This window comes from Stegodyphus dumicola, chromosome 2 (assembly GCF_044657685.1).
Source record: "Stegodyphus dumicola isolate Sdum_Otavi_A_Nest chromosome 2, ASM4465768v1".
NCBI classification, from domain to species: domain Eukaryota; kingdom Metazoa; phylum Arthropoda; class Arachnida; order Araneae; family Eresidae; genus Stegodyphus; species Stegodyphus dumicola.
The window spans coordinates 288,975,461-289,000,285 of NC_140769.1; the positions used below are offsets into that span (position 1 = coordinate 288,975,461).

At 32.5% G+C, this 24,825-nt stretch overlaps 1 protein-coding gene across 1 annotated transcript; it reads right to left on the reverse strand.

Annotated features, from left to right (window-relative positions):
- Positions 1-34: 34 nt before the first annotated feature.
- LOC146999021 (uncharacterized) lies at positions 35-24,699 on the reverse strand. Its single transcript, XM_085810289.1, has 7 exons — positions 24,679-24,699; positions 22,879-23,097; positions 20,110-20,205; positions 15,167-15,334; positions 14,744-15,037; positions 4,068-4,142; positions 35-109 (listed from the first exon to the last, which is right to left on the reverse strand). Exons 1-7 carry the CDS (start codon positions 24,697-24,699, stop codon positions 35-37), a joined length of 948 nt encoding a protein of 315 aa, XP_085666415.1.
- Between the last annotated feature and the right edge of the window lie 126 nt (positions 24,700-24,825).

Below are 24,825 nucleotides of genomic sequence, written 5' to 3' on the forward strand. Positions count from 1 at the left end.
CATTAAATTACTACATATGCCAAAAAAAATACTATTAATTACCTAGCGAGGCTGCACATTGGAGCATGCCCTCCGCCTCTTTACAGAGAGCTGTAATCTTTTCGAGAGTCTGAAAAGGATTAAAATCAGAATTAGAGTGCTGCATATACATATATATTTACATTTAAATAAACATATATATTTAAATATTTTTTTTTTACATTTAAATAAAAACTTCAGTGAATTTGAAAGCATTTTATTATATTTCATGAGATTTCTAACACCTATATTCTTTGCTTTGTAATAGTTTACACCACTGCACTTTTACGAAAAACCTGTATATGTATTTATGTTTGCTTACCGAAAGCAATCCTAAAAAGAGTTTTGCTTATACCGGGGCTTCTGTACAGCATAACTCAAAATCGAGTAGACTCAGAACGTTGAAATTTTGTATATAGGACTACTATAACACGTAGATGTGCACCTTGTATTTTGGTTGCAATTGCACGCGCCAAACTTATATAAATATATTTATATATATATCCACTATGTTACCCGGCTCAGTGATCTCAGTTTCTTTGCTCTTATATGTTTGTAAATTGTACACTTTTTGCTTTAAAATTGATTGAGTTATGTTGTTCTTATCTTACAGTTATGGTTTTTTTGCCTTTAGTAAATCTGTATGCAATATTTTTAGAATCATCAACAATTTTAAAGTTGTTTAAGTGCCGCTAATCCTAATATTTTTTTAATGGCAGCCATTGCTTGTTTACATTTGAAACAGCAGGATAGTGGATTTGTTGCCAATCTAGAAAAACTTAGCTTCGCAACAACAAAGATAACGCCTTCATTTATTATTGCGAATTAAATCTTGCTTAATCCTTTCTGGAATTTTTTCAAGGAAATAAGTATTTAAGATTTACTTCGTAATTTTTAATATAGATATTTTGAGTTTTTACATATTTTTGCCTTCTTGCGAAGTGAGAACTGAATTAATTGAATGAGAAACACTGAATTGTCTGAACATTATGGCGTAATGGATGATCGGATGCAATTTTAAAAGTACGACTAGCTTTATAGTTAAACATCATTCATTCTTGAACGTCTGAATACTTAATCGTCTGTGAAAAACTTTCTTTTCTTTTTTGTTTGCTTAATTTCTTTTATTTTCTTTCAGATTTACTTCGAAATTTTTAATAACGTCGTTCAGAGACATATCAACACCTTAAGGGAAAATTATGAATAACTGGTCGACATTTGAGGATTTTATCATTTATTTTTACAGAAAATAATTATTCCTGTATAAGTAACACATTATGAAAATTTGGCTTACCTGAAAAACAACTTAGGTCATATAAATGCAATGAAAATCAATAAAAGCCAGATGTCTACTTCTCTCTTAACTAGATCTCTTAACGGGAGATCTCGACAGGTATCTTCGGGGCGGCAGGTACAATGTGGAACATAGGCTTTTTTTTTTTAAGAAATAAGGACAATGCACTATGGAAAAGAAACTAACACATATTAACAATGCAACAGTATATATCCATTCTTTTAACTATGTACATTTGTTGCATCTAAACTGGAATTGATTCCCATTTAGTATACATGCCTCATGGAGACACATACTACACTCTCTAACACATTGCACCCACTTCTGTCTGGCAGTATCATCAAAATAGTTCCCACTGCAATAGCCACAGTAATTTTCACTGTTTTCGAGATCCGTCGAGGTACTGGGTTGACTTCCTCCCTGACGTCTAGGTCCCTGTGTTGGTGTTTTACTGCGCAGTTGACTCCTGTATTCTGCGGATGTTATAAGGGCTGATTCTTGTTTTTTCTCCTATTCTGTACAGAGTGGTTCTGTACTACTGGTACAGGGGATAATTCCGAAAATGATGTAGAAGCTGATGCAATAGATGGTGGTGATGACCTCTGGAGGTTATCGTCTTCTTCCTCTACCATAACTGGAATGGTGCCATTTGTAGTAGCTGTAGTTCCAAAATATCGGGATTGCATGGGTATATTCCACATTTCCGAAAGCCATTGACAAAATTGCCCGACTCGACTGTCGAGATCTTCCCGTGATCAACTGTCAAAATCTTCACGAGTTACACATTTCTATGAGAGATGACAGCAACCCCCTCTGACAGGCTATGAAAACTTTTTGCTTAGACATCCATGCTCCTGAATGCCTGATCTCACTAACCAGTCATTTGGAAATCACCAAAAATTGAAACCATTGTACACATTTATCATCATTATTAAAGCCAATCTTATACTTTATGCATTGCAAATTATGAAGAACTTACCTGACAGATTATTAATATTTATTTTCTTGATCAATCTCTGACTTTACAACACATTCGATTCACAATGACACACTACATTCTTAGGCTATTCCAATACAGTGGTTTCCATATGCGACACAAGGGTGCAGACCACTCTACTAAGGGACTTCCTTAAAAGTGTCGAGATGTCCCCGAACGACTATATAGATATTTTGAGATTTTATGTACCTTTGTCTTGTCCGGAAGTGAGAACTGAATTAATCCAATGAGAAAAACTGAATCATCCGTGAAAAACTGTTTCTTTTTCGTTTTGTTTGCTTAATTGTTTTTATACATGGTTTTAGATTTATTACAGTATTTGAATAGAACATGTGGCAATGATTAGATAATTCTTCAAATGATATAAATTTATATGCATTCAGAGTAATGGATGAACGTATATGGACATAGTATACATATATATATATAGAGAGAGAGAATGTACATAGTATATGGACGAAATGTAACTCTGTTAAGTGAACCTAGCATTAGAGTGTTGTTACGTAAACAAATATAGTGAATTTTAAAGAGTGCATTTATTCTATTGTGATTTATGCGCTGTGCACGAACTAGATTTAATTCAATCCAGTAAGTTTAAATGAAATGCTAGAAAAAATGTGTATAATTTAATATTCCCGGCAAGGAAGTCATGTGGTATACACATCAGATGTTTTATAACTGCAGCTACATCTATCTTTCATTCCACACAGGAAATCCAAACTGAAGTTGATATGTTTTTGGACTCGAACTTAAGAACGTATTTTGACAGAAAACTTTCATTACAGACACATTTCAAAAATACAATTCCATGCCAATACTACAAGAAATGAAATTATGAAATACTGTAGGAAATATAGATTATATGATATATATAAAATTAATCTTAGGAGATAACTAATCAATATCTCTTTAGTAAATATATATATATATATATATATAGGAAACATTTACTAAATGAAAATAAATGAGAAAATATAATTGCTATTGCAACACTGAAATAAGAAAGAAACAATACTTGAACAAGAAAACAATACTTGAACAGCAGCAACCATTTAACAGAGTAGCACACATTTCAAAATATAAGACAACCTGCATACAATCCAAGACTTTGTTGCAAAAATGCAGTCAAAATCGAAGACACATATGTGCAAATGGCATCAAATCTAGCAAAGTTCCTTTCCTGGCTTTTACTTGCATAACTGTTTGTCTGTTTACTTATGTTACAGATATACATTCTTCTACATAAAAAAGTATTTTAAATGACCCAAATATTCATGATTTGTCATAAATGTGAAAGATTCTAAATTTTAAAATGTAACATTTTATACAATTCTCTGGATTTCTTATTTATTTAAATTATGCATTCTTTATTTTAAAAAAATCTGATGTGAATAAAATGACTTTCTTCTATGGCGTATTTAAATAATAAATAATTTTTGCTGCATTTCAATTTATACTTATTTCCTGGAATTTGGGATATATTTCTCATTCATTCAGTTCTCACTTCATGGCAAGGAAGAAATACATAACAAAATTTTGATGTCAAAATGGCAACTCCTTCAGATCATCAAAACATACGTCTACATTGTCATTTTCCAAAATTGAGTTCCACCCCCCCCCCCAAAAAAAATGAAAAACATCTCTAAATCACAAAAAGTATAAAATATCTGAAATGAACTATCATACTACCGGATTAGAATCATTATTTATGTCTAGTTCTGTTCCAAAAAAATGTGTATGAAGAAGCATAAAACTTACCTGTCTTGGGCAAGGTGGCGAGGCAGACGAGGAGGTTGTGGAGGATGAAATCCTCCTCGTCTTGTGTCCTGGTGCCTATAAAAGTAACAAATATAATTAGAAACAACTATTACAATAGTTAGTGCACATATACGAAATATTTCTCATATTTACAATCAGGTATAAAACATCTTGAAATAACTCTATGTAAGGAAAGAATAAAAGACTCTTTTCCACACCAAAAATTATAAAAACTGATTTTTTAAATTAATTTTAAAGAGAATTTTTCATGGCATCTGTACGTACGTATCTCACATAACTCAAAAAGAAGTAGCTTCAGAATATTGAAATTTTTTATATAGGACTGCTACAACATGCAGATGTGCACCTCTTATTTTAGTTGCGATTAACTGCACCAAACGTGTATAACGCATATAAAGAGATGTATATATCCACTCCGTTCACCGGCTCAGTGATCTCAGTTTCTTTACTCCTATACGTTTGTTAAGTTGTGCATTTTTTACTTTAAAAAGGATTGAATTATGTTATTCTTATCTTTTGGATAAGATTTTCTGCCTTTTAGTACATCTGCATGCAATATTTGTGGAGTTATCAACAATTTAAAAGTTGCTTAAGTGCACCTAAGCCTAATGAATTTTGTGATTGCAGACAATTTGTTTACACTTCAAACTTGGCAAAATAGCGGATTTGTTGCCAATCTACAGAAACTAAGCTTTAAAACAACAAAGATAATACCTTTTCTTATTGCGAATTAAATCATGTTTAATCCATTCTGGAATTTATTCGAGGAAATACGTGTTACAGATTTATTTCGTAATTTTTAATATAGATATTTTTAGTTGTTATATATTCTTGCCTTGTCAGGAAGTGAGAACTGAATTAATTGAATGAGAATTGAATGTGAAAAACTCTTTTTGTTTTATTTGCTTAATTTCTTTTATATTGTTACGAAATGTAAAGGTCCAGTAAGATAGCTTCCCCGCAAAGCAGTTTTAAGGTTACCATAAAATGGCAATGGAAGGCAGGGTTGCCATATTTGGCGATAAATCAGCCTTTTGGCGACATTTGGCAACAAAATTTGCAATATACCATAGACAGTTGGAGAAACTTCTGGAATGAATTCTTACTGGTTTAGTCCAGAATGTTCCCGAACACAAGCTGAAAGCTATATAAACCATGCTGGTCTGCAGTCTGAAAGTGTGCTACATCGAGAGTGTGTGTGCCTCGTCTAGCGAGTCAATCCCTGCGGAGTCGATCGAGTTGACAGCCGGGCAGCGAGTGCCGAGTGGGTCGAGTTCACTGAAGGAGCCTGTTAGTGTATCGCGGTTAGTTCATCGTCGAGAGAGCGTGTTGAGCTCCGGGAAAGACTGAACCGAAAATTCAGGCTGTGCTCGTGTGTCGTCGAGTGCATCGCGAGTTGTAGCGTGGAGAGTCTCGAGAGTGCGTGGAGTTCCGAGAACGACCAAGCAGAGTCGGGAGCTGTACTCCGAAAAGCAGAGTCGGCTGCTTTGCAGGAAGCTGTCTCCACCGTGATAGCCTGATAACTTGAAGGCTGTGTCCAGGGTTCGTACACATTTCTGCACAAGGAAACTAAGTACTTTTAAGGACTTTTATAGACCATTAATGAAAAAAAATTAAGGACCTATGAGCAAATGGGAACTGGATAAATTCAATTAAAAATATTATATCTATGCTTGGAACCTGAGTAGGATGCATTATTATTAAACATAACTTAATTAACATATTTATTAATATGTTTGAAAATAAAATTAATTTTATAAAACTTAAAAAGTAGCATTAAATATTTTACACTCATAATAACTGGACATATTTGAAAGGAAATAAAAGACATTTTAGTTACCTTTCACTAACAATTATCCTTTTTCTTTTTTAATGTCTCATTTTGTCACATATTTGCTCAGTCTAGAGGTTCAGTAAGTAGATTTTATGTCAAGTAGCATAGGTTAAAATGAGCATTAAAATCATAATCAGCATGATTCGTAACAAAAGACTGAATGTTATTACCGCTGCTGCTTTGTCTAGAGAGAGATCTCCTGATTAGAACAAACCTGAAATGCCTGATGTAGGCACAGTTACAAGTTTTGAAAGTTAGCTGACCTCTGTCTGATGCTGTTAGTGTCGTAGCTTCGTGTAGAGTTCCAGGGGTTGTAACTACTCAGTTAATATACTTTAAGGTTCTATTAAGCCACTAAAGCATTAGCAGTGATAAGTTCTTTTGAATTTAGTCTCATTGGATGCAAAGAATAACTTTCACGAGAATTTTTATATCTTAGTGATTTTTATATCATGTGACTACGGTAAAGGTTTAACACGATGAGCCTGACGCCGAATTTGCTGTCCTTTCTGTTGAGCCGGCAGCAATATTGCGATCAAGCGGTGCAATATTGCTGACTTAAATTATTAATAAATTATACAAAAAGGAAGGAGATGCACATAAAGTCCGAAAGTATTGTTCGAAATGTTATGATGACAATTCAAAACTATTTGGATGCAAGATAGCCAAAAATGTTACCAAAATAAATGTTTCATATTGTAATATGTATAAAACTGAGCCGTATTTTTGTTTAGAATGTTTCAATAAATTTCATTAAAACTACATTTGATCACATTTCATTGAGACTATACTTATTTTTTAACTTTAATACTGTCGGTCCCGCGAAAAGACGCCAGCCAAACGAAAATTCCAGTGCCGGTTTTCAGGGACCGATGCCGGGCTCAGCGTGTTAACGAAAGGCAATAACTTGCTTTAATATAGAGAGATAATTTTTAAGAGAATGCATTTAGTTATAATTAAATTAGTCATTATGGATTTACATGGCCACTATTAAATTTTATTTTTTAATAATATTTGTTAAAAAACCCTATTAATATCACAATCTCAAAAATTTCATAGTTTAAAATACATGCAATTTATGACATTGATTTTTAAACAATATTAGGATAATTACACATTAAAAGCTACAAAACATAAAATTCAACAAAATAATTACGCATCTTTTTAATTTGAAGGCCTGCCTAGACATTCTGGCTAATTTATATCGACTTCCGTGTCCTTAAGCATGTTTTCTGACAATTAGAAATTTGTCTCAATATGCAAACCAATGTTCTCATTAGTTTCTGTGTGTTTTATCTCCTAACTGCCAACCTCTCCACAATGTACTTACCTATGAGGGTTTATTTGATCTGGTAAAAGTGAAATAGTCCGACCCCCCCCCCCCCTCCCCGACAGACTTGAAACAAATTATCACTATGTCTGAAAGTAACTATAAATCAGATAATAAATTTAAATAAAAGTTTAAATAAGCTTCTGATTCAAAAAGAACTTGGAACATATAGGTCTGTTCTTATGCTAACAAAATCAATTACAGTTTGTGGTGATATAATTAAACAAGAAGAGTCAAATTCAAACTAAAAATATGGACTAAGGGGTCAAAGACTGTACAATTTAATTTCAATTTAATCTGGTTCAGTAACTCTATTGTCATAATAAACTCAGATGTCCACAGCAGTAATGGAAAGACTAATAATTACAAATTATCAGAACTGACAGAACTAATGCAGGAAGCAAGTAGAGATCAGAAACACACTCATCTTACACTCCAAAACTGTTTAAGTGAGGAAATAGAAAGGGAAATTATAGTAAAGGCTGAAACTGTAAATAACTGGGTAATTTACATAATAATAACTGTACATATCTTTAAAAAATAATTTTCCTTCTCTTTACATATTTAGTTTCTTTTTTCAACACATTTCCTTTTCACTTTAAATTTTTGGGATTTAATTAAAGATTTCTGTTATTCTAAAAGACTGCTAATTTTATTTCTTTAGTAATACAAACATTCAGAAGAAATATGAAATACACATGGTAAAGTCTGGTCACAGAGCTGGTGTGGCATAATTCTTAGAATTTAAGGAGACACTGAGCAACAAAATCTAGAAATGGCAAAACTTTTAAAATTTAGAGCAGGCTTTGGAAGCAGACTTTAGAAAGGCACCAAGCAGCATAATTTAGGATCCACAGAGACTGCGTCAGGTGGCAAAATGCCTAGCGCCAGCTCTGTGTATGATGCATTAAGACATATTAGATGAATCTTTTGAATTGTCAGTTTTCAAATTCTTTATTAATAGAAAAATTCCTTTCTATAATGCCTGTCCATATGATAAAATTAGAAGTACTTTTGATATTTTCCGTACTTGTATCTAGTGAAAAGTAGAGAAAATAAAGGGAAGATAAAAATGTTAAGACAGCGATTCTAGAATCAGCAGTAAAACATTCAACTATTATGTTTTCATTGTTCTTCCAGATGTTCTCCAAAATGTAAGAAACTGTATGTTACTACCATGGAGATATTTTTCATTTTATCACATTTTTCTAGAATCCTTTAGAATCGTGGGTCTATAAATTTGTCTTAAAATCTTTCTAAACTTTCCAAGATTCAATGTCTAAAATCCTAAAGAAATATTACCCCTACCAATTCTGTAACAGCAAAAAGGCTGAAATGTTTTACAAAAAAAATCAGAGGAAAAATGTGTGAAATTAATTTTATAAAGAAAATTGATGCATTTTCTAAGAATTCTGATCATTCTGAGAAATGGGGAAAATTCTTACCATGAAAAAATTTAAAGACATTTTTAATTAATTACGTAGCTATTTTGCTTTTGCTAAAAACTGTTTTGTAAACTGTGCTTTATAGCATTATTCTTTGCTTATTTTTCAGATTCAATAAATTGTATACACTGGTGTGCAAAAATTAAGGACGAGACAGTTTTTTCAATATAACTTTGTACAAAAGCTTTCCAAAACAACACATTTAATACCGTAAGATCCCCAATACGTAAGGACACGAGTAATGTAAGCAACACTTACAAAAAGAGAAATCAGAGGGATAAAAAGAAGCTTTATTCAAAAAGTAGCACAGAGCGCAATGCGACTGAAGGCTGAAACACTGTGATGGGTGTCCACCAAGAAAAATCCGGTCTTCAATAGGGGATATGATCTCCCCTGACTGCTAGGCAGGTTTCACAGCGTCTGCCCATACAGAGAATGAGGGTGTCAATGAGTTGTTGAGGCATTGCTGCCCATTCGTCTTGCAGCGCCAATCGAAGCTCCGGAATCGTTACTGGTGGTAAGTTATGAGCTGCCAAGCATCTGCCTAGAAAATCCCATACATGCTCGATGGGATTGAGATCCGGAGATCGTGCCGGCCAATACATATGTTCAATATCCTCACTCTCTAAGAGCTGTTCGGCAGCTACTGTGCGATGACATGGTGCATTGTCGTCCATGAAAAGGAACTGCGGACCCATAGCACCTCTAAAAAGATGCACCTATGGAAGAAGAATCTCGTTACAATAACGGGTCCCGTTGACTGAACCTGCGTCAAAGATGTGAAGGTCTGTATGACTACCAAGCAATGATGCCTCCCCAAACGAGAACACCGCCACCTTCATACCTGTCCCTTTCAATGATGTTCGAGGAATGATTGCGGCTTCCCCGCTCTCTCCAGATGAGTATGCGATAAGAATCGCTACTCAGACTGAATCTGCTCTCATCTGTAAAGAGTACTCTTTCCCATTCATTGTCTCTCCATTTCCGGTGTTCCCGGCACCACAGAGAACGCTTTCTCCGATGGGCAGGTGTTAGAGGTACACACCGTACAGGGCGTCGTGCAAACAGATCACCACCGTGCAGTCTTCTGGCCAAAATAAAACACGATATCGGTCATCTAGTCGTCTGTGTCGTGTGTCTAGCGATTTCTCCCGCTGTCTGCCGCCTGTTTCTTCTGGCCTGTAAGGCAATATACTGGTCATCTGCGGGTGTGGTTCCTCGTGGACGACCACTACTCAGGGTTGCCACTCAAACAGGAGAATGAAATTCCCTGACTTTTCCAGGTGTGTTTCAAGAAAATTCCAATCTATCCGCATAATGTACGTTGGCTGTGCTAAGAGGTAAATTAATTATGGTATTACTTGTATTGTGTAGCAAATTCACTTAATTATTCAATAAATTCCAGAGGACATTTATTCTTAATTATTCTTTGTATACTTTGATAATTTTGTTTAGTTTTCCACTTAAGAAACTTAATAAAATTTAAGATATATACATTGGATAACAAATGTATGTTTTATTTAATTAATACTCATGATCATCACCAGTTCAACACGAGGCTAATCCGGTCCTTATAAATCACAATGCAATGCTAAATAGTTAGGTTAGATTTTAGGTAAATTTAATTAGCGTGAGGTATGTTCTTAAAAGGCACCTTAACACTTGAAAACACAAATATAATTATAATCGTTTTTGTTTTCTCCACTGAAGATTGAGATTAGAATCTTCCCAATCTGGAATAAAATAAGGCTTTTTTTGCAGACATTCTGCAGCTAAATGCAAGAAAGAAATCTATTTTAATAAATTGAGGTATTTTATATTAATTTCGCAGCATACATAAGGAAAAAATATGTGCATTAAATTTCGTGATGGTATGTCATCATACTGCTATAATTAATTTTAGGATTATGCCAGAGAAAATTTCCGGAAATTCGGAAATATTATTTACTAATAATAAATAAATTTAGAGGGAAGAAGCAACATTAAATTATATGAATAACATAAAAATAATTACTTAAAATTGAATTATAATAATCAACGATATTTTAGCGAATATAGTTATATTACATGGCTAGCCTAGATGACCGATTACTATTTTTTTTATTTTACTGCAAAATGGCAAGGTATTTATTAAAAAGAAAAAAAAAAGGTTTAAAAAGATTTTGTGGTAAAATTCTAGCATTGCATCTTTCTACATCTTTGGCAAAATTTTGAAAATTGTCACCAAGACCAAAATGACCCGTTTACTGCGCATCATGATGTCGCCAAATCTTATTATTATTCTAACCAAAGAACGTCTATGTAAAGAAGAAAAGGTTCCATACAAGTAATATGCTATTACCCCGCTAGAATGCGGAGGGAAAATTTGCCAAGGGATTTGGCGACGGAACCTGGCGGCCAGAATTTCCCTCTCCGTGATGTGTACAGGAAATTGAGAAACACGTGTTAAGAAGAAACGCTCTTTGACAAAAAGAAAACTACGAAAATCCGTTTTTAAATTATTGCGAAAAATCCAAGAAGAAACGTTTTATCAAAGGGCGTTTCTTCTTGGATTTTTCGCAATAATTTTAAAAACAGATTTTCGTAGTTTTTTTTTTCCTGAAAATAACTAATCCATGAATTAATTTACTTGCACCAAAAAATATTTTCTTTTCCTTTAAAGTTTAACCACTTGCACTAAGACTAAACTTCACGGTTGCGGTGCCATGCGCTACAATATAACAAGCGGTAAAGTGTCTCATTTACGCCGCTCCGCATCTGCGAGTGCAATCCAGAGCTGTAACTCGAGAAATAAACAATCTCATTGTTAGCCGACGTGTGCACCATGTTATTTTCATTTTTGCGATAAATGCTTATCAACGTGGTGTTCACGTCGCTCGCGGTTTGAGACAAAAGCATCTCGACGTGCGTGGCACGTCTTTTTAGTGCAAGTGGTTAAAGAAATTTTAAACGATATTCATTTTATGAACTCTTGATAACGTGACCTTCAAACTTCGACACCGGTTTCGAGCTTTGGCGACAGATATATCAGACATGCACAGCTATTTCCCTCTATGATGGAACGGAGCCACGTCTGTTGCAGAGAGGTTTTCCTTCTTTACAATTCTTTGATTCTTACATATTCTTTGATTCAAACGTCCATGGTACCGTATATTAGGATTAAACCCATTTTGTTTTATACGAGAACAGGTACTTTCTTTAGTTCATGCACTGCACATGCGATTCTCGAGAATACTGGAAACCAAAACTTGCGGGAAAGTTGCTTTGCTTTTCTAAAATATTTACAATAAAATTGGAGCTGAGAAAATTGGCTCTATGCCAGCTACCCGAATGACACTCATGTGATACATAATTCGCCAAAAAAGTTATCTCTTCCGACGTCGGCGCAAAAATCGCTTTTTTTGGCGGGATCGTTGTATGAACTTCCCTGACTTTTCCAGATTTTGAGAAAAATACTTAAATTCCCTGACTTTTCCCTGAATATTTTGGTCAATTTTCGAATTCCCTGACTTTTCCCGGTTCTCCTGGTTTTCCAGGTAGCGTGGCAACCCTGACTACTAAACCCCCGGATAGCTGTTCCTGTAGTTTGAAATTGTTTCCAAAGTTGTGAAACGATGCTGTGAGCAATTCCGAACTCTGCAGCCACACTTGTCACACTGCGGCCTTCATCCAACTTCCCAATGATTCGACCTTGGGTAAAAGTATCCACATGTCGTCTAACAGATTGATTATTCGCCATTTCTCGCTGAGCCAGTAACTCGGTGTGATTTTAACTGCTATACGGCGTGCAATCTCTTTGCCAGAAATACTGATCTTACACCGACAACATGCTTTATACTACTCAGACACTCCCCCATTACGTCTACCTGCATATCTGCGCATGTGCTACCGTACATCACCTTACTTAATCTCCTGATTAGTCTTTCTGTCCTCTCTGCCTCTTCGTTCAGCTGATATGATAATTTTTCGACTTCGTTACACAGCGGAGAAAAAAAAGTTGAGAAGCGATCAATGACAAATAGCTAATACAGCGAAAAATCCCCCTACTCTACTTATTGGCGCCACACCAGGAGAGATAAGACCTTTGAACCCAGAGTCACGTGATCACACATCTGGTCGAACGAAGTCTCTCCCTTTTGAACGAATTCTCTCCCTTTTTTTTCCTGCCGTGCCTACTTGCGGAAAAGAATCCAGAAGAGAATGTCCAAGAACCGGGGGAATGAGTCATAACTCGCAATAAGAAAAGAACAAAAAAGAAGTTTTTCCCCCTTTTCACGCATTATCACTGCCTTTGGAGAAAGAAAGGAAAAGTTTTCACCACACACACACTGACCTTGCATTTTCTGCTTTCAAAGCAAACATAATTACCCAGATCAAAATAAATAATTCATTATTATTTCTACTTCCTTTTGAACAACGATCCCCGGAATTTCCGGGTATCGAAGTTCAAAATCCCTGGAGCACAAACACCCCTGCATACTATTTAAATTTTGATATTAGAAAAGCTTTGAAATTTCTGCATATCATAAAAGTAATAATCTACCTTCTAATAAAACATTAAATGTGCAATTTTCTACACTTTTTTCCCAATACATCAAATTGTGATTTAACATGTAACTGAAATATCAGTCATTGGTGACCAACACTATACATTCCATTCAGATGATGTCAGTCACCAAAGGCCAACACAGTATATTTTTTATTTGGACTGCACCAGTCACCAGCGTTACACAATTTAAAAAACTATCTCTTCTATCAAATGATGCACAGATCTCTTGGCTGCAACCATACTGGTGAAACTGGGTATCATGGTCTAAATAAGAAAGGAAGACAAAGCAGGCATGGTGCTTAAATGCTAAAGCACTGCAGTGCAATCAACTTTCTCTCAGGAATAGATAACATCACAAACTACTTTGTTATTATAATATTATATACAAGTAACTTTCTATTATTTATACATTTATAATTATATAGTATTTTCAGCTTAAAACCTAAAAATACTATATAAATTTTCCAAAATTGGCCCAAGCTTAGAAATATTCCATAAAAGCTAAATCCAAAAAAAGGAGTAAACAAGGTTCTCCAAGGCAGACGAGTAGCAAGACATCAAGCTGCAGACTAAATGACAGAAGATGAGATTCCAAAAAGACAACATACTTGCAGAAAAAATAATTTCTGAAAAACTCTACAAGACAATTTAATGGGTAAAGTTAAAGAGCAATTTTCTATCTCTTTCAGAAAGAAAATAATTTTTAACATGTGAGAGTAATTCTTTGCATTAACATCAGATAATTTTAACACACAAATGCTAGAATAAAAAAATTCAAATTTCAACATTAGAACTTGCTAGCAGTTTAATAGCATGCCAAATACAGAGGTAACTTAAACATGAATATGGCAAAGTAGAATTGAAAACTTTGATTTACAGTTGTCCCTTTTTGGCCAGTTATTTTTCAAAAGTAAACATATTTATGCTTAAAACTGAAACAATGCAGGAAAAGTCATTTAAAAAAATGGAAACAATTGAAATCAGAGTCAATGGTTTCCTGTTAATTTTTTCCTCTGTTTCAATTAAAGCTGGGTTTACTACACACAAATCGATTCGTTGATGGGCTATGATAAATAATTAAAGATAACCTATTGTGTCTGTTAGCTCTTGATTCTTAAACTAAGCTGTCTTCAGTTTTTCCAAATCTAGTTACAAGCTCTTTGAAATATCAGTAATGATTTACAATTGGAACAAACTCAGCAGGCAAATAAAGACATTCTTCAGGTTGTAGTTAATTATACATTCTTCACTACAATTTCATAAGTTTATCTGCAACGATCTGAGCAAAAATTCAACTACAGCAAGATACAAAATTGAAACCTAACAATTTAAATTAATACTTTTTTTAATACAGATAGATTTTTACTTAATTAGAATATTTTGCAAACTTCGATTTATTATGAAACAAATTTTTTTCTTCAGTTTAACATTTCTTCATATCTTCTCATTAAACAAAACACATTCAAATTAAAATTTTAAATTAATCTTAAAACTTACATTTTTATCAGCAGTTCCTTGACTACTGACAAGTTCTTCCAGTTCTAATTGCAACTGCTTTCTACTCCTTTCAAGTTCTCCCATTTTATCTTGGCTATCTTTATATGCCCGGGTTAAAGATAGGATTTTAGTCTCTTTTTCTTTAGATTCTCTTTCAGCCTCCTCTCTTTCCTGAGCAATTCTCTTAGATACAGCTTTTTCTAGGGCAAGCAACTGGGCAAATTTTCGTTGCTTTTTCTCTAGTTCAGAAACTTTAGTCCTCTGATTTTCAAGTTCCATGTTTAGGTCTTCTACCTATAAATTATTAGAAGTAAAATTGTAAATTGAATATATTTGTAGTGAATATAAACAAGAACTGCATAACTTCATATGAAAATACAGTTGAAATGCTAGTTAACTTATATATATGTAAAATTATCTCACCTCAGATTGAAGCTTCTTTTTTGATTTGGATAATTTCCCATTAGCAGTCTGAAGTTCTTCTATCTGCCTCTCCAGCATTTCAATATCTTTCGTCTGTTTTTTACAAACTTCTTTAAGGTTGGCAACCTGCTGAGCATCCTCATCTGCTCGTTTCTTTAGTTCTTGCAACTAAAATAATAATGTTAACATTAAGAAATTTAGCAATTAGTAAGGAATTTACATTTCATAATGGCATATTCAATGGCAGATCTCTGAAGTGAGAGATTCATTTCACTTGACCGTTTAAGGAACTCATTTTATGATACAATATATGTTTACTACTCTTTAAAAATGAATCGATGAATCGTATTTCTTAGCAGCTTGCATGATACATTTTATGTATTTCTTTGTTAATGCAGGAAATAATTCCTAAGAATTTGCCAAGATTTGAAATGGTGCTATATATGATTAACCCCTTAACTGCCGCGGGCGTATATATACGCCTTGCTCAGCCGATGCGTTAACTGCCCCCCAAATGCGCAGCCGATGCGTTAACTTTGCGAATAATTTTAGGTGTAGCAGCGCAAAGCAAATGATAGCAGTTCGGAAGGACGTATATATACGCCTGGGGCAGTTAACGCATCGGCTGAGCAAGGCGTATATATACACCCGCGGCAGTTAAGGGGTTAAATATAATTATTTTTAACACTTCTTGTGATGTCACGCAAGTCCTAACACTTTGAACTAATCTTTTCAGTTTTAATTTCAGGTGAGAAAGCAGTAAGAAACAGCCTAAGGGAAGAATTAAACGATGAGATAAATATACAATCAGCTACTTACTTTCAAAAGCTAAAAACAGCTGTACTGAAGATAAATATGTCCCATTTCCCATTAATCTTTACAAACTATTTTTATCCCTGAATTACATTGCACTGTCTCAGTTTAAGTTTATGCTGCCCCAATAAATTAAATAAATCACTAAACTACGATCTGGCATTATTATAAACTCAATATATTTCCTGTGTTTTGAAAAGTCAACACCAAGCTATTCTGGACAAACGTGAGGCTTCAAGCTCAAATTCATACATCTGCTTTACCAAATGCAGAAATAAAGATCATCACTAATCTGTTCCCCAAAAATCTGTGTATAGCATGTGTGCATAGTGCAGATAAAAATCTAAGCATAACATTTTTATTCAAAACATGGTACTAGTACTTTGTAGCGGTGGTACTAAAGGTTTTCATAGTCAAAAAGTTGAGAACTGCTGGTCTAGAGGTTTAGTAAATAGCAGGTAAATTTTATGTCAAACAGCATATATTAAAATAACAAGTAAGATCATAATCAGCATGATTAATAACCAAAAGACTGAATGTTATCACCGCTGCTGCTTGTCTAGAGAGAGAGAGGCCTGCTGATTAGAACAAATTTGAAAGGCCAGATGTAGGCACGTTTAAGCAAGTGTTGAAAGTTAGTCAAGCTCTGTTTGATGCAATTAGTGTCATAGCTTTGTGTAGAGTTCTAGGAGTTGTAACCCAGTTAATATACTTTCAGGTTCCAGTAAGCCATTAAAGCACCAGAGGTGATAAGTTGTTTTGTATTATTTTAAGTGTCTCTAGATGCAAAGAATAAGTTTTACTTGAATTTCTACATCTTTGTATTTTATCTTGTGACCACAGTGAGTAGTTTAGTAATGAAAGAAAATAACTCGCTTTAATATGTAGGGATAATTTTTAAGGGTAAGCAGTTAGTTATAAATAATTAAATTAGGTAAATAGATAACCTTAGTCATTATGGATTTACATGGCAACTATTAAATTTTATTTTTTTAGCAATATTTGTTAAAAAAGCCCTATTAAAATCAAAATCTAATAAAATTTCACAGATTAAAATACATGTAATTTATGACACTGATTCTCAAACAACAACACTCAAAAAAATATTTAACCGTCATTTTAATTTGAAGCCTTCCCAAGCATTTTGGCTAGTTTACATTGATTTCCTTAATTCAAAATGCAATTTCTTTATTCAAAATTAAATCAAACTGTAACTGTTAATAAAATTAACATAATCCTTATAAATCACTATGCAGTCGAATTTAGGATCCACAGAGATTGCATCAGATGGGAAAATGCCTAGTGTCAGCTATGTGTATGGTGCATTAAGACATATTAGATGGATCTTTTAAATTTTAAGTTTTTGATTTCTTTATTAATAAAAAAAAATCCATTTCTATAATGCCTGCCCAAGTGATAAGATTAGATGCATTTTTAATATTTTCCATGCTTGTGTCTAGTGAATAGCAGAAAAAATAAAAGGAAGATAAACATGTTAAGAAAAAGATTCTAGTGTCAGGAATAAAAACATTCAAATATTATGTCTTCATTGTTCTTCCAGTCATTCTCCAAAAAGTAAGAAATTCTTCGAAAACTTTCTATAAAATTCATCTATTACGCGTTGCTACTATGGAGACATTTTTCATTTTATCACATATTTCTCGAATCTTCTAGAATCATGGGTCTATAAATCTTCCCTTCAAATCCCTCTAAACTTTCCAAGCTGCAATGTCAAAAATGCTGAAGATAAATTATCCCAATTCTGTAACAGCAAAAAGCCAGAAATATTTTGAAGAAAAAAAAAAGAAAGGAGGGAAAAGTGTAAAATTAATTTTATAGAGAAAACTGATGCATATTCTGAGAATTTTTAATATTCCAATACAATTACATGGGGAAAATGCTATGAAAAAATTAAAAAGATGACATTTTTAATTAATTACATAGCAAATTTTGCTTTTGCTAAGAGCTGTTTCGTAAATTATGCTTTATAGCATTATACCTTGCTTATTTTTCAGATTCAAAATATTGTATAATAAGTTGCCAAAATGAAACTTTATAATATTACAGAGAAAAATAAAATGTTTTATTTTAATGTTATTTTTTTAATATAATTCCAATATATTACCATTATTTTAATGAAATTTATCAATGTTTTAAAAAAATCGTCGAAAAATTCTCAGATTTCAGAATTAAATTTCTCTATACAAACTGACATTAAAATCGCCAAATTCATAAGTTTAATAAAAGAATTCACATTCTCAAAAGTGGAAATTCTTTAAGAGCTCTATTACAAAAAATGAATTTTGAAATACTTATGTTTCACTTCTTGCTTAGAAACTCAAGTATCCCATCATTTATATTAGAAATGGAAACAAATTATAACACATGAAACAATTTGAAAGATAGCCATATACCTCAGTGAATCGCTTAAAGTATTCCTCCAAAATGCTAATTCACACTCAAAATGGCAGTCGTAAAAACAGAAAATTTCAGATGATTAAAATTAAGGACCTTCTGCTAATTTGGGCTAAAATTAAGGACTTTTAAGGATCAAAAATCGGTTCCAAAAAACTTAAGGACTTTTAAGGACTCTTAAGGACCATACGAACCTTGAACAAAGATAATACATTCTCTTATTATTGCGAATTAAATCATGTTTAATCCATTCTGGAATTTATTCGAGGATATAAGTGTTTCAGATTTACTTCGTAATTTTTAATATAGATATTTTTAGTTGTTATATATTCCTGCCTTGTCGGGAAGTGAGAACTGAATTAATTGAATGAGAAATACTGAATGGTCTGTGAAAAACTGTTTCTTTTTTGTTTTGTTTTCTTAATTTCTTTTATATATCATGTTAGATTTATTACAATATTTGTATAGAACATGAGACAACAATTAGATAATTCTTCAAATGATATAAATTTATATGAATTCTGAGTTATAATATGGGCAAAATGTAACTCTGTCGAGTGAACCCAGCACCAGAGTGTCACTATTCTAAACAAATATAGTGAATTTTAAAGAGTGCATTTATTCTATTGTGGTTTATGCACTGTGGACAAAGTAGATTTAAATGAAATGCAAGAAGAAAGATGTATAATTTAATATTCCATGCAAGGAAGTCATTTGGTGTAAACATCAGATTTTTTATAACTGCAGCTACATCTAGCTGGTGCTATCTTCCATATTACACAGGAAATCCAAATTGAACTTGATATGTTTTTGGACTCGAATTTAAGAACGTTTTTTGACGGAAAACTTTCATTACAAACAGACACATTTCAAAATATAACATTTTATACATTTCTTTGCATTTTTATTTAGGAAAATTATGCATTCTCTGTTAAAAAAAAATCTGATCAATCTGTGAACAAAATATGACTTTCTTGTATAGGGTATTAAATAATAGATAATTTTTGCCGCATTTCAATTTATACTTATTTCCTCGAATTTCGGACATATTTCTCATTCATTCAGTTCTCTCTTCATGGCAAGGCAGAAATACATAATAAAAACTCATACCTTCATTAAAAATTTAAAAATATGAAAAAACATAAAATTAAACTAAATTTTTTTTACTGAAACGTGCCCGTCCCAGTACCCTGCGATTTCAATATTGACCGTGTTATAGGCCGGCGCTGGAACAAAAATTTATAAATTAGAAATAATTTTACTATCCTATGTTATGAAGAACGTAAGACCCCAAAATTATGAATTAAATGGAATCGGAGATACATTTATTCCTTTTGAAATTTATTTGCTAAAATTTCAGATTCCACACAAAAGTGATACCCTATGTGTCATTTACGTCAATGTTGTTCTACTGAGACTATTCAAAAGTAAATGAAATTTATTTCAAAATTTTTATTAAATATATTTTCTCTCAAATTCTAAACAAAGTATTTTTATGTCAAAATGGCAACTCCTGCAGATTATAAAAACACATATCTACATTGTCCATTTTTCAAAACTGAGTGTTCTTTTTCCTAAAACAATGGCATAAAAAATATCTCTAAATCATAAAAAGCATAAGATATCTGAAATGGAACTATCATGCTACAGGTTAGAATTATCATTTACTTCTAGTTCTGTTGCAAAAAATGTCTATGTAGAAGCATAAAACTTACTTGTCGCGGGCAAGGAGATGGGGAATGCGAGGAGGAGGTCGTGGATGATGATGATGAGGATGAGGAGGAACTCCTCCTCCTCTTGTGTCCTCTCTCCTATAAAAGTAAAAAAATTAGTGCACATATTACAAATATTTCTTACATTTACCATCAGGTATAAAACATGTTGTGATAACTGTATGTAAGGGCAGAATAAGACTCTTTTCCACCCAAAAAATTATAAAAACTGATATAAAATGAATTCTGAAGAGAATTTTTCGTGGCATCTGTACATACGTATCTCGCATAACTCAAACGAGTAGCATCAGAACTTTGAAATTTTGTATATAGGACTGCTATAACATGTAGATGTCCACCTAGTATTTTGGTTGTGATCGGCCACTCGAAACGTATATAAATATATTAATATATATATCCACTCTGCTACCCGGCTCTGTGATGTCAGTTTCTTTACTCTTGTATGTTTGAAAATTGTACATTTTTTGCTTTAAAAATGATAGAATTATGTTATTTTTATTTTCCGGTTAAGGCTTAAATTTGCATGCAATATTTGTGGAGTTAGCAACAATTTAAAAGTTGTTTAAGTGCAGCTAAGCCTAATGAATTTTGCGATGGCGGACATGTTTGTTTACACTTCAAAACTGGCAAAATTGCGGATTTGTTGCCAATCTACAGAAACTAAGCTTCGCAACAACAAAGATAACGCCTTCTTTTATTATTGCGAATTAAATCATGTTTAATCCTTTCTGGAATTTATTCGAGGAAATAAAAGTTTCAGATTTATTTCGTAATTTATAATATAGATATTTTGAGTTGTTATGTATTTTTGCCTTGTCAAGAAGTAAGAACTGAATTAACTGAATGAGAAATACTGAATCGTCTGTGAAAAACTTTCTTTTTTGTTTTGTTTGCTTAATATCTTTTATACATCATGTTAGATTCATTACAGTATTTGAATAGAACATGCGACAACAATTAGATAATTCTTCAAATGATATAAATTTATATGCGTTCTAAGTTATAATATGGACAAAATGTAACTCTGTCGAGTGAACCCAGCACCAGAGTGTCGCTATGGTAAACAAATATAGTGAATTTTAAAGAGTGCATTTATTCTATCATGGTTTACGCGCTGTGGACAAAGTAGATTTAATTCAATCCAGTAAGTTTAAATGAAATGCAAGAAGAAAGATGTATAATTTAATATTCCGTGCAAGGAAGTCATGTGGTGTAAACATCAGATTTTTTATAACTGAAGCTACATTTAGCTGGTGCTATCTTCCATTCTACACAGGAAATTCAAATTGAAGTTGGTATGTGTTTGGACTACAATTTAAGAAATTTTTGATGGAAAACTTTCATTACAAACAGACACATTTCAAAATGTAACATTTTATACATTTCTTTCCATTTTTATTTAGAAAAAATTTTGCATTCCTTATTTTAAAAAAATCTGATGTGAACAAAATATGACTTTCTTGTATGGGGTATTAAATAATAGATAATTTTTGCTGTATCTCAATTCACACTTATTTCCTGGAATTTCGGATATATTTCTCATTCATTCAGTTCTCACTTCATGGCAAGGCAGAAATACATAATAAAAACTCATACCTTCATTAAAAATTTAAAAATGTGAATAAACATAAAATTAAACTAAATTTTTTTTACTGAAACGTGCCCGTCCCAGTACCTTGCGATTTCAATATTGACCGTGTTATGGGCCGGCACTGGAACAAAAATTTATAAATTAGAAATAATCCTACTATCCTATGTTATGAAGAACTTAAGACCCTAAAATTATGAATTAAATAGAATCGACTATACATTTATTACTTTTGAAATTTATTTGCTAAAATTTCAGATTCTACACGAAAATGATACCATATGTGTCATTTATGCCAATGTTGTTATATTGAGATTCTATTCAAAAGTAAATGAAATTTATTTCAAAATTTTTATTAAATATACTTTCTCTCAAATTCTAAACAAAGAATTTTCATGTCAAAATGGCAACTCCTGCAGATCATCAAAACGCACGTCTACATTGTCATTTTCCAAAACCGAGTTCTGCCCCCAAAACAGTAACACAATCAAACCTGAAGACATATATGTGCAAATTCCATCATAAATCAAGTTACATGACAAATCCAGCAAAATTCCTTCCCTGCACAACTGTTTGTCTGTTTACCATAGATATACATACTTCCGGTTACAAAAATATTTTGACCCAAATATTCATGTTTTGGCATTTTTAAATGTAAAACATTATAAATTACAAAATATAACATTCTATACATTTTTTTCCCTTTTCTATTTAAGGAAAATCCTCATAAAAATTCTGATGTGGACACCACAACTTTCTTGTATAGCATATTAAAGTATACACATTTTTTGCTACATTTCATTTAAACTTATTTCCTTGAATATGAGATATATTTCTCATTCAATTAATTCAGTTCTCACTTTGCGGCAATGCAAAAGTACATAAAAACTCAAAATATCTTCATTAAAAATCGAAAAATATGAAACAAATTACATAAAAATATATATTTGTCTTAAATTAATGATATCCTCATCCCAGGGACTTGACCTCGTGCCCTGATCACTGGGACCTCGCCACTGCCCTGATGAATCGCTGTAATAAAGTTTTTAAATTAGAAATAAAATCTTTTATATAAGGTGTCTGAAATGGAACTATCACGCTACCAGATTAGAACCAACAGTTACTTCTAGTTAAAAATATATATGAAGATGCAGAAAACTTACTTGGAGCGGGAATGATGGCAGTGGCGTAGCGAGGGGGGGAGAAGGAGGGCACTGCTCGCAGAGAGACGCCAAATGGTCCCCAAACAAGAATCGCATCACCTCACTTTGTTGAGGTGGGCGCCGAAAAGGTATGCCTTGGGTGCCAGTTATGCTTGCTGGACCAGGGGATGAGGAGGAGCTTAATTTGGAGCAAATCATTCTGCTCTTCTTTTTGCTGCCCTATAAAAGTAACAAATGTATTAAGAAATAACTATTAGAATAGTTAGTACTCATATTACAAATATTTTTTTACCTTCACAATCACATATCTAAACCTTTAGATTATAACATGTCATTTATATTTATGCTGCTATATTGAGATTCTATTCGAAAGTAAAAGAAATTTCAAAATTTTATTAAATTTACTTTCTCTCAAATTTTAGAAAAGCATTTTGATGTTATAATGGTAACAGCCCACAAATCATAAAATCACACATTTGTATTCCCATTTCAAAAACGGAGTTTCTTTTACTAAAAGAATGGCATGCAAAACACATCTCTGAATCACAATACTAAATAAAACAAGTGAATTCATAATTTTAAATAAATATTGATAAACTATTAGAATCTATTAAAGCAACATTTTGAAAATTCCAACCACATAGGATTCTGCAGTTTTTAATTGCAGTTAAAGAAAACCTAACTGCAGTTCAAAACATGATTGCATAATCTTCAAGATATGTATATTTAACATATGATGGAAATTCTAAAGATTTAGTTTCATATAGTCAGCATTATTTTTCAAAATATGTTGTGTTCAATATATAGAAACTTTTACAATGTAAGAAATATAAGCAGAATAAATATTGTGGAAAAATAATTTCTTCTTAAGGATTTGCATATGTTTTATACAGTTCTTTGCCCTTTCATAGATTCCTATTTAGGAAAACTTCCAAAAAAATGTCTGGCGTGGACACCCCGACTTTCTTGTATGGTGTATAGACATTTTTGGCTGCATTTTATTTAAACTTATTTACTTGAATTTGAGATATATTTCTCATTCAGTTCTCACTTTGAGGCAAGGTGAAAATATATAAAAACTCGAAATATCTTCATTAAAAATTGAAAATATGAAAAACATAAAATTAAACTAAATTTGTTTTACGGAAACATCTCAATTCCAGGACGCTGCGATTTCAATATTGACCCTGTTACGGGCAGGCACTGGAACAAAAATTTATAAATTGGAAATAATCCTACTATACTATATTACAAAGAACTTAAGACCCCAAAATTATGAATTAAATAAAATTGAGTATACATTTATTACTTTTGAAGTTTATCTGCTAAAATTTCAGATTCCACACAAAAATGATACCCTATGTGTCATTTACGTCAATGTTGTTATATTGAGATTCTATTCATAAGTAAATGAAATTTATTTCAAAATTTTTATTAAATATATTTTCTCTCAAATTCTAAATAAAGTTATTTTCATGTGATAATGGCAACTCCTGCTGATCATAAAAACACTCATCTGGAATTTTTTCCCTAAAACAATGGCATGAAAATCATCTCTAAATCACAAAACGTATAAGGTATTTGAAATGGAACTATCATAATGAGTTGCTGGTTGTAAATTTTTCGATTTTAACAGCTTTGTGTGCATTTATGGCAAGCTGCGGTTGTCAGATTTCATTATACTATTTATTCTACATTACAACGAACTTAAGACCCCAAGATTATGAATTAAATAGAACTGATTATGATAATTCTGAAATTTATCACCTAAATTTTCAGATTGAATACAAAATTGGATACCCTATGTGTACCTAAGCACATGTTGCTATATTGATATTCTATTCAAAAGTAAATGAAATTTATTTCAAAATTTTTATTACATTTTTTTTTTTTTTCTCAAATTTTGGGAAGCATTTTGATCCTTCTTAAATTTCATTGTGTTTAATC